The following is an 11,841-nucleotide window of genomic DNA, read 5'->3' as shown; positions in this document are numbered from 1 at the left end:
TCCAATAGGCAACGATGCAATGGTCTTTTCTAATCTTCACACTGTCACAAAGTCTTCTAATTCTCAGCTGGCCTATTAAAACTCTGTGGCATCTTCGATGTACCCAACTATTTGTATGTATCTGCTACACACACACACACGCACACACGCACGACAGAAATATATATCCCACACATACATTTTCATCATTTTCACCATAGGTCTCTTCAGCATTATGCTCCAATTCCCTTTTTTTCTCTTCGGTCAAATCTTCCTGAACCTGAAACAAACCAGAGATACCAGAGGACACTTTTACCATTTCAACACTTGCAACAACATTATTTTTATTTCCAAAAAGCTCATTCAAAGCAGCAAGGACAAAATTAAAACTAAGAATAAATTTGTAAAGAAAGCCAGAGTTCTGACCTGTCTGTTGGCCATGAAGAAATGTATAATATGCCTACTACAAAAAATTAATGTGATTCTGAATCTAGGACTTTTGTGTTTTGAGTCTATGATTTGTCTGAATAAGAGTTAACAGTCCAACCATAACCCCTGAAGAAATTCAGCTTATAAAATTTAAAAACTCCCCTTTTCCAAGTGGGAGAACTGTGGAAGTCTGAAGGCTTTGACAGAACGTAAGTTCTTGTAAAGACAGGAACCATCTGTCTTACTCAGCTAAGTGCCTTCAATACCTAGATGCATACGTGGTGCACTGTAATTGCTTAATAAATAATGTTGACCGAATGAGTCAATGAATGAATGAATGAATGCAAAAATATCTGCTCTATAAAGGCACAGAAAAGGGGCACCTCTGCCTATACATGACATAGTAGAAAACTGAGGAAAAACTGTGTATATTCATTTCTATAATTACGGATAAACTTCCCTGGCTACAATATCTAGAATACAATCATTTCAGTTTCTTCATAAAATTGTTATTAAACCACCTTGAATCCATACATCTCCTTAGTGTTCCAACACATTTCTCTTTTAAGTAGTTTTCATTTGTGTATGTTACTACTATTATGTCATTGATTTTGACTATTTTTTTCAAAATGCAAACCAAAGAAAGCATCCAAATATTTTTGCTACATAATCTCAATTTACTTATTACATTCCAGAAAAATAGAGGGTAAAATATTTTCTATCTTAACTATTTTGAAAACCATACATATGCCAAAAGGTTTAAGTTATTTGAATACATTATAAAAAATCCCTGACTACCAATTCAGCATAACGCAGAGTCCTGGTACCAAAAAGAAACCCGATCTCTCCAAGGACAGTGGTACAAGAGTAAATCTTCTTGAATAACACACAAAATTACCTAATTTGGGGGGAAGGAGGTATTAAATACCCCAGAAATGGGCAAGGGAAGGAAATCATGCAGGTGTTATAATTAAGGAACAACAAATTAGTAAGGGCTGCCTCTAGGTGTCCAGTCCAGGTGCAACAGGATGAACCGCAACCCACCAGACACGCCTTGGAGGGACGCTGGCCTGTTAGGACCCTACAAAGACGACCCTTCTAAGATGCTCTAACAGAGCCCAGCCTTCATGAACCTCTTCTAACCCACCTGTTGTTGGCTGGACTCGTGGTCCCTACACCACACACTGGCACCAAATAAATACATCCGGGGGACAGGTATAGAGTATATTTTGCACTCACTGTCCTGGTAGGGTGAGCTAAAAAGAAGACACCCCTGTCTCACCGGCAGGCTCTGTGGTGAGACATCAGTGGCCCATGACATCTCTTCTGCCCTTAGTCACAGAATCTCATCACAACATTCCCGAGCGCATTGCGATGACAACAGTGAAGCACTTATTTCAGACTATACTGAGGTCTCACTAATTAAAAAAGTGTCCTGGACCATTTCAGTGAACACGTCTTCCATAGCCTTAATGATGAAGATATACTAGTGAACACTAAACATGGTTTAGTTGGGGTTGGGAGGGAACTGCCTTGAAACTGTGGCATGGTGAAAAGAATATATCAATCAGGGGTGAAAAACTTTTTTGGTAAAGGGCCAGGTAGTAAATACCCAGGCTTTCTTGGCTGTAAGGTCTCTGGAGCAACTACCCAACTCCACCGTTGCAGTGCAGAGGCGGCCTCAGACAACGTTTACAAAAAGGCACGGCTTGGGCTCCAGTAAGGCTTCACGTACAAAACAGGCCTGGGCTTGTAGTCTGCCAGCCCCTAACAGAAACGATGGAGTCAGACAGACCTGGATTACAGCCCTGGCCCCACAACTCTCCAGGATGTACACACAACAAGGTCATTTATGTTTACTATGACAATTTTCAAGGACATACAAAGACAATAACTCAATAAACTTCTTATCGCCATCACCAGGGTTCCAAAGTTATCTCGATGTTGCCACACTTGCCTCACCTATCACTTTTCTTTAGTTTTTGATGAATTATTCTTAAAAAGTCTGCATGTCATGTAATTTCCCCCCTACTCATCTCAGTAAATATCTCTAAAACAATGGGGTTTTCTTATATAACCATAATGTCATTATCATGTCTGATAAATAATTCCATGGTATCATCTACTGTCTAGTCCACGCTTACACTTTCCTAATTGTCTTAAAAACATCCACTTGTAGTTGGTTTCTTCTAAAAAACATCTACTTGTAGTTGGTTTCTTCTAATCATGATCCAGACAAAGGCCAAATTTAACACCAGTTCCACTCCCCTCTTTTTTCCTTAATGCTATATTGACTTGTTGTCCAGTAAAATTTCCTGCGTTCTGGATTTATTTGCTTCTTAACTCATTTCTGTAGCCTCCACATTTCTGATAAAAGGAAGTTAGCTTAAATGTATGAGTGAATTCAGATTCAATTTGCAAAGCAAGGGTTTTTCAGAGGTGATGTAGATTTCACATTTTCATCACATCAGGAGGCATATAATGTCTGTCCCAGTTTTAGTGAGGCTAAGGTTGGTCAGTGAGCTCCAATATTACAGCCTGATCTCTCCATGGTAAAATTCCCTGACCTGCATTCGTCTGGTAATATCCACTGATGACTGCTCCTAAATCAACTGGTGACCTTCAAATTCCCTCATTCCTTCTGTATTCACAAACTTATATAAAGAAAAACTTGCCCGTATCAACTATTTACTTACAGTGCCAGGTATACGGAATCATGATGGCTTTTAAAATTAGACCTGGGTGTGTCTAACATGGTTCTAACAATAACAAGCTGTGTTACCTTTGAAAATTTAGCTAACCTCTCTGAAGCTCAAATTTCTTATCTGTGAAATAAAAAGTTTAGATAAAGATCAGTGATTTTTAATTTTCTGTGTATGTTTGTGTGGTAGGGGGAATCATGGACCCTTTTAAGACTTCAGTGAGAAAGCCTTTAGCAAATGGGCACAGATACACATCAGTCTGCAGAGAAGTTTCAGACTCCTCGAAGTCCACCTGCAGGCCTGTCGCAGGACTGCTTCTCTAAACAGCATGTCCCTGGAGCATCAGCATCAGCTAAGGGGCTTGGAGAGAACTCTGACTCCGAGCCCCATCACATGGAAGATGGAAATCTCCAAGGGTGAGGTCTGATTCAGGAATCTGCACTTTTTTACACACTTTCCAAGGTAATTCTTAGCCACAGCAAATCCTGAGAGCCACTAGCTTGAATGACCATGAATGCTGGGTTAAGAATGTGGCTAGAGAGATAAGCACCCTTTCGTGAGTTCTTTTTTCCTCTTCTCTTGGGATCAACTGTAGAAAATTTAGGTTGTTTACCAGTTGTCAATATATTCTGTGGTGGAACCACTAATTTAAGTTACTTCTTAGTTTAGGGATTGTACAAATGAAAATTTTGTGATTTTTCAACTTTATAGATATACTTTTACTACTCTAGTAATATATTCATGTTTGGAGCAAAAGTAATTCAAACTCATCTTAAAGGCATTACTGAAATAGAACAAAATGATACGGAGTTTCCCATTTTAAAATATGCTTAGACTAAGAACCAGAAGCCAGATGTTACTCTTTTACAATGTAGGCATGCCAATTATGTCTCCTACACTTGACCCTCTTTAGTGTCCTGCTAAAGCTGACGCAGACAGTTTGTTAAAGATTTCCCAACACCACTCCTCATTACTCATTACTGAAACCTAATGTTTTAGGTATTTTAGAAATAGTTCCCTATGTGAAGTGGCAAAGTTTAATAAATAGTCTAAACAAAACAATAAAACAGGTCTCCTGAGTCTGAAATGGGCTTTGGCTAGCTACCCAGTCCCTGTATGTATGCGTGCCTTTCTCAGAAGGTTGCACCTTAAGTAGTCAGGAATGCTGAGATCCAAAGAGGTGGATGGGATGAGACAAAGAAAGGCCTTCAGCAATGCCCACTATTGTGATGGACATCCCTGCTTGCCGGGTAATGTTCAGCGGGAGAGCTTCTGCCATGTGGACAGCTTCCTGATGTGGTGGTTCACAGGCTGGCCTACCACTGATGGTAGCCAGATAACCTCGTACCTGCTCTTTCCTAAGTTTCAGATCAATCTGTTTTCAGTTACACTGGGGAAGCTGAGCATTTGGGTTTTTCAAGCAGTTGTTTAATCTCTGTATATTTTAAAACATTTAAATAATTTGAAAGCACACATAGCACTTTTTGGTCATAATTTGTCTGGTTTGCTCATAAAGAGATAAATCTGGAAAGGAAGCAACATGAGGATTCACCATGTGAATGTCTTTCATTCTAAAAAATCCCAAATAATCAACAATGGATGCCTGTTAACAGCCATCATTTTTAGGTCTTAGAAGGATAGGGCTGTTGCACTAAGAGAAGACAGGGGTAGTGCAAATTTCCTAAAATCACATTTGCTCTGGGTCCTCTACTCTCAGAGTTCAAGTCAGGAGTCTGATGGGCTGTACCTCCAAACAGGCAGAACCCTGGCAAGATGCAGTTTCTCCCTGGGGGGAAATGTGACAGAAGTCAGGTTGACCGTGGGCTGGAAGGGAGGGGAATCTATGGAAGGCAGCAATAAGCCTTACCCTGCTGTGGTCAGCTGAGGCACCTGAGAGACTCAGGCTGCAGGGAGATAAGATCGATGCACATCACACAGCACTTTAGGGTTTTCAGAGCGCCCCACAGATGCTGTCTCACACACACAGCACTTACGAACAGCACACTATGTATTCTCACACACTGCACCCCTCCTTCCTTCTCTCATTTTGTGGAAGTCTGCTGAGAACTGCGTCTCTATTTCTAGTCCTTGACTGGTATTTGGAAACTCTTCTCCCTCAAGAGAAGAACTGAGAACCATGGAAAGAGGTAGGAAATCCAGTAACTAATCATCTTAGGAACTACCAGAAAAATAAAACACAGGGAACCAGGGACCCTCGGGGGGCAGAGGGGAAAGTCACCCAGGGAGGAAGACATGGGCTTCCGCTGGGAGCTCATGAGAGGGTGCAGTGACCTGGAGCCTCTGTGACAGGGTTAGAAAGTGGGACAGAGGCGCCAGAGCCGGGAGCTCTGGGCAGGGAACGAGGGGCCAGGCGCAGGGAGAAGAGATGGCTCTGGTCAATCAGCCCACCGGAGGGAGGAGCGGCAGTGGCCCGGGGAGCGGCTGCCCAGCAGGCTTGGCACCAGCCTCTGCCTTTCACCATCCCCCTTCCCTCCTCCTCCTCTCTGCCTTATTTTCTTTCTATCCGTGATCCTCTTGGATCACAGGATTGCTCTCTCCACTTTTAACTGATAGAATATAGATGTAAAAAAGTAATCAGTAAATACTGATTAAAATTTTATGTTGACCCTTCTGAATTTTTAAAAAGAAACCAAGGTGAACCCCTTCTCTTTTCATCCCTCAAAGATTCCTGGTATCTAACATAATGAAACAAAGCAGTATTAGTCTAGACATCCTGTTAACAGGAGAAGTCCAGATAAATATCTTTTTCTTGCCAAACATCTTAATACTCAAGGCTGCTGGTTTCTCTAACAGTCTCTTCTGATGACGGGGCTTGAGGTCTTGATAGGGATGAACAGCAGGATGAGAAAAGAGAGAGAAAAAGATCAGGCCAGGTAGAGTGCATGTCACTAGAGGTGTGTGTTGCCAGTGGCTGTAAAGAAGACATCCTTTTCTGTTCTCCTGATAAAAGCACTAATTTTAGCATTAGCTCTGCAAAGCTGGCGAATGCAATACAAAGGAGACAGCAGACCTAGCCCAGGGAACTGTGCCTGTGAGCGCAGAGGCACGTGCTTTCTGGCTGAGAGGCGCCTCTAGACCAGCGCTTTAATAATTTGCTCGACCACCGACTGGTCGAGAGACCGTACGTGGGGCCTTGGCATCACCCATATCACATTCCTGAGAACTGAGCTTCAGCGGTCCACGCGGCAGAGTGCTGTGACTGACCAGCCATGGCAGCAGCCTCCATCCATCAATTATACGAATGTGGCGCCATGGCAGATGCCCTGTTAACCTAGGTAACAGTAGCATGCCAGGAGATTACAACAGAAAGCAAACTAAGATGAAACGTTAAGGAATTCCACCCAAATGCATTTTCTTCAGCTGTGCTCCTTGTGTATTTTTCCTTTTCTTTTGTTTGTTAAATTTAATTAAGACACTAAATTCTTAGGAGGGAAGAGTCTAAAAGTAGAGGCAGTAAACTTTTTTAAGTGTCTCGAGGGTGTTGTGTCTCCTCTGTTCTTCTTTTCTTATGAGGGGAAGGGAGGAGAAAATATTCCTGCAAAGATCACATAAGCCCAAGTCTGCCATTGCAGGAAGCCGAATGTCTTCTTAATTAAACATTTCTAGGGAAAACCAGAGAGGGGGATTCTATCTCCCCGTTTTGTTATCTTTTCATTGCCATGGTCCATTTCCCCTGGAAACCACCATTTCTTATCCAGCCCAGGGCTTTCTGAACATTTTTACACAAAGCCTCTCAAAGCCCACGCTGCAAAATTTGTTTCCTGCGAGTGTGAGGCTCCTGCACCCCACCTTCCTACCTCCTCTTCCCCCTCTTCCTGGTACTGCTCATCCACGTTGTCCTCCTGCTGGTCTGGATTTCCTGCCATCTGTTGAAACAAAAGGGGAGGCTCAGGTTACTGGACGTTGGAGATGCCTTTTCCTGTTATCTGGAACAAAGGACAGGCAGGCCCATGACAAGCACACTTTCACAGCATCAGTGGCTGGGAGATGAATGATCATTCCCACAACACAAAGCCCAGGATCCCATTTCCCTCTCTGAGTGTGGGCATGTCCTTTCACACGATGGACTAAAAACCAACCAGAAGCAAACCTCCTGTCCATACAGGTTGTGACTGACTGTTTATGTAAACCAGGCATTTATTGAAATATCTGGGTTAGAATCCTCCTCCTTTGTGGCATCGCTTACCACCAAATGCTCCTCCACCTCTGCATTCTCTTGCTTTTGATGACTCTGCTTTTGTTCTTCATTTTCATCTGGCAAATTTTCTTCCCTCACTTGCCCGGCTTCCTCGAATTCATCCTCGCCTTGGTTATTAGGGTCGTCTGCTGGGTTTATATCCTCTACAGCTGCCCTCTGTAAAATTGTAATGAAAAGCAAACCACCACTTGAAAATCCAGGATCAAGTTTAATTTCATTTGAAAGGCCACAGACTGGCAGAAAATGAAATTGTCCTTCACTAGAGTGTTCAGATCTATCCTTGCTAAGACTCACAAGTACCCATCCCACTGTCTAAAGATAAAACCCCGGCTGCATTTGTCAGAGGCTGATGAATCAGAATGAAGTTCAAACAGCACTTCTTTCCTGCAAGCGATTCCAAAACAGTTCTCAGAACTCTAATATCACAAGTAGTATGAGTGTAAGTGGACAACAAGAAAAACAGTTAATAAAAGCCAAAGGACCAAGTAGGGGAAGTCATTAAAACAAGAGATTTAGACAGGCAAACTGACTTCTCTCCCTGGCATGTTGATTTTTACAGACTAGTTATCCTTTGTGAGTCAGCTGTCAATGTAAGTGGGTGAAAAGCATTTGAGAGAGGAAGCCCACACCAGAAAGGCCCCGAGAAGAGGGCCTGCGAGGAGACAAGAGAAGAGCTAATTTAAAAAGGGATGATCACTTTCTAGTGTGGAGTACATTTCTTTATAAACACTGTGAGGCTGAGAGATGTTGCACTGACAAGAGACGGGAGAAAAGGGACTGAGCTAACCCAACCTTTAGCAATCTATTTTGAAAAATCCCTCCCTGGCCCGTCCCACCCCCCCAAGTAGTTCTCAGCTATTGTGTTCAATGAATGCCCTTCATAATACCAACTCTCGAATTATCTCGATTTTGCCACTTATGCTCCCAAAGCACCTTTCAAAATAATACATGTCCTCACAAAGACTTAGATTTTGGAGCCTGAGCTGGACAGGAACGGTGACGCTTGCAGGAGCTTTGCTGGCTCATCAACAGGACACTCAACTGAGGCAGCAAAGCTTCCCAGAGCTGGTGGGGCCTCAGAGTAACGTGCAGTCTGTCAGTGTTCTCCAGACAGCCAGATTCTACTTCAGTTCACTTCAGAGCCCTGAACGTGTGCCAGAGCTCACTGCAGTCGCAGCTGACGTGCCATCCGCACGCCCCCGGCTACGTACTCCATCCAAGAGCAAAATGACACTTTTCTTGGGAATATCGCGAGTGACAAATCATCATCTTCACGCTAGACTCCAATTACTCCACAATCTCTTGTCACATGGATTTCTTTTTGTGCATTGTCAATACATTGTGTGGAAATATAGAAAAAAATGTGTTACATTTTCTTGAGGAAAAAAAGTACCAAATGTCTTTGGCAAAAGTTCATAAAAATGTACACACTGGCTCCAACTCTAACCAAGTTTTAAAAAAAAAGTCTTAACAAGCACAGTTGTTCCATTCAAATAAAATAGATAATCAATAAAATCTCAGTAAGGCTGGACAAAAAACTTTTTTTAATTTAAAAATTAATAAATAAAATAGGTAAGACAAAAAATAGGGACAAGCAGGCTAGTAATTTCAGTAGAAAGGCCAACGTTTCCCAATGTGTTATCTTGAACAAGTTGGCTGAAGAGAGGAGAATAAAGGATCATAGAGTCAGGTGGCCAGTCGAAGCACATAGCATGTCCCAAACATCAGTGACTGGACCATTCTCCCTGTCCCTATCCCCTCCATTGCTCTCAGGACACTCTCAGGCTTTTACATACTGGCTGTCTTGCTCTCTTATGAACCCTCTCCTTCTTGTCTTTACATCCTCTGGCTCTCTTGCACTCCCCTGTTATCTAAAGCTCTTGCTCCTTCTTGAAAATATTTCAGGGCTAGGGTTCCCTGGAACACACTTTCAGAAACGCTGACTTGGGCTGGTAGACAAATGTGTCTGCCACCTCTCCATGCAAGTTCCGTCAAACAGCTGTTTCCATCCAGGTGGCTTCAAGCAGCTCTCAGGAAGACTCTCTCAATGCTTATCAAGGAACAATACAGATCCTCCTACTGGTCCACTGGATCAACATAAACCTGGCCCACAGGATAGCACAGACTGAATTTTATCAACGTGATGGTTGATTTACTAGCACAAGATGACAAGCAAGCTAGTAAGTTGTAAAAATCATCTATACATAAGCACAAGGACACACTGACTTGTAGGAAAGGCCTAGGCCCTAGATCACCCAACCGAACTGGGAGGCCTGGTCTTTTTTGGATAAAAACAAAGAACATTTTGGGTTATTATATCTCTACCTACTAATATTCTAATTTTTCCGCAGCATCATTCTTCTTCATTTCTCAAACAATACATTCTTATCCATATATTTATTAAAATAGTCACTGGACTGCTGGGAGATTACAGAGAATCACATGACACCCACTTACAGACCGCTCACCATGCTGCATAACGGTTAACTCCTTTCTCTGGTTCTCGTTCCAAATCTCACACTTGCTTTTTTTTTTTTTTTCCCCATCTTTCAGAATTACTACATATTTCAATGCCTCTTTTTGCTTTTCCGTTTTAATTTTATTAATCCAAAAGTCCCCAGAGGGAAACTCCTTGGATGTTTTCCCAGAGTAACCTTTAACCTATTTTCATCACAGTCCACCCCACCCCAAAGTTTACAGTTAACTACACTGCTCCTATCATAGAGCTCTGCAAGTCACCTTCCTTCTGTGCGGATGAAGTAACAGACAGACCTGGAGCCTGGCGTACGGTGTCAGGCAAACTTTCACGTTCCCTTTCCACCTTGTGAGTTCCCAAGTGTCATGAACGGAAGAGAGGATACTTACATCTGCCTCGGATTCTGGGTCAGCTTCGGGGGGCCCTTGTTCTTGAAGCTCATGTCCATTCTCTGGGTCTTCTGCCTCGTCTTGGTGCTGGTTGTCTCTCTCATAGGCTAGCAAATCAAAGGCCTCATATCAGTCCAAATGAACCAGGCAGGATTCTTCCCTTTCAAAGCTAAGGAGAGCCACCAGTAGGCTCTCCTACAGACCAGTTCATCCACTCACCTCTCTAGCTCAGTTAGCTCAATGTAAGGCTTTAGCTTTTTTGGAAAAGTCACGTCCTTTTTCCAGGCTGCGTGTCTACAGAAATCGTGTGAGTAAGTGACACCATTCTAACTCTCTAACTTCCATTTATAAACTTCTGTTTATAACAGAAGCTGCAATTTTTCCCCCATTATGCAAAAAACAACAATCAAAACTTTCTCAATAAAATAAAGCCCAGTCAACTGGACATCACTAAAATGATCAACTAATTCTTTAGTAATGTCAGAGAAAATGGCAAGGCACCAAAAGAAGAAACTGATGCTACTTCAGGAAATGACAGAGAGAACAACCCCATCTGTGGAGCTCAAACACAAATTCAGCCCATCTCGACCTCTCTGCGGTGGCAGCGATGATGACACCACGAACGTCGCACATCTATACTCACACACACGTTTACTTGCTAGTTTTTGAAAAAATATTTCAATAAAGAGAACTTAGATAAAAGCACACAAAAAGAAGAACAAATAACTTTTCCAGTCAGATATAAGAGAAAAGTTTAAATATATGGCGAGTATTTAGTCTGTGGAAAATAAAGATGCAGGTAACTTACCATCAGGTTTCAAGTGCACCAAGGGATCCATTAAATAGAGAACAAATCGTTCTCTAGTCTTACTGATAATGGGACAAAAAAGCTTTAAGTGCTGCATGGGGGGACATAAGGAAAACAATTTCTGACTACAAGGGCTGTAAAATACCAGAACGGCTACAGAGGGAGTTTGGGTAATCACCTTCCTTCAGCTGCTTTAGGAAAGGATACATGTCTAAGTGTCAGCGCTGCCAGAGAGACGGTTCCTGTTTACTTCTATTATCACAGCAAGCAGTATTTGATAAATGACATACTAGATGTGCACCATAAACGAAAGCTACTGTTGACTTAATTTGAAAAACTTTCAAGGCAATAATCTAAACACCTCCAAGGTAAGAAGATGTAGAAATTTCCCAAAGCATAACAGTCCTATGACAATGGGTCAGAAGTAAGTGTTTAGTATTCAAAAAGCTTAATCTACTATTTCCTCTCTACTCTAAAACATTAGAGAGGAAACAGGTTATCTTGTGTGATTTGGGCTACCAACGTGCTGTTTGGGAGGATTAAGAAAAACGTAACAACAACAACAAAAGATACATGGTACTCAAATCTTTGTATGTACAGGTATTCCTCACTTTCTGAAAGTTCGTTTTATGCCACTCTGCTTTTATGAAAGACTTACACTAGTACTTGTTTTGGTGAACCAAAAGAAATCAGAAGAGGATTTGTGATTCTATGAAAAAAAAGTGAAAAGCAAAAATAGTGTTCAGAGTTTGTTCTGCGAGCGAAAGCCTTTACAGAGGCAGCGCACACCCAGAGCAGAGCAGCAAGAGTGGAACCCCCCGCTCCTTCCCTGGGACCCA

At 42.2% G+C, this 11,841-nt stretch overlaps 1 protein-coding gene across 5 annotated transcripts in view; it reads right to left on the bottom strand.

The window, feature by feature from the left end:
* GOLIM4 (golgi integral membrane protein 4) overlaps nucleotides 1-11,841 on the bottom strand; it is a 71,786-nt gene that overhangs the window by 1,837 nt on the left and 58,108 nt on the right. For 4 of the 5 annotated variants that reach the window (XM_074368285.1, XM_074368264.1, XM_074368282.1 and 1 more), the window contains 4 exons: nucleotides 10,195-10,301; nucleotides 7,318-7,485; nucleotides 6,929-6,997; nucleotides 179-259 (listed from right to left, as the gene is read on the bottom strand). In XM_074368285.1, the coding sequence (XP_074224386.1) occupies nucleotides 179-259; nucleotides 6,929-6,997; nucleotides 7,318-7,485; nucleotides 10,195-10,301 (425 nt within the window). The remainder of the gene's footprint in view (nucleotides 1-178; nucleotides 260-6,928; nucleotides 6,998-7,317; nucleotides 7,486-10,194; nucleotides 10,302-11,841) is intronic. The other variant, XM_074368273.1, reaches the window with a different exon arrangement.

Source organism: Camelus bactrianus, chromosome 1 (assembly GCF_048773025.1).
Source record: "Camelus bactrianus isolate YW-2024 breed Bactrian camel chromosome 1, ASM4877302v1, whole genome shotgun sequence".
Classification (NCBI taxonomy): domain Eukaryota; kingdom Metazoa; phylum Chordata; class Mammalia; order Artiodactyla; family Camelidae; genus Camelus; species Camelus bactrianus.
This window is presented reverse-complemented; position numbering and strand designations above follow the sequence as displayed.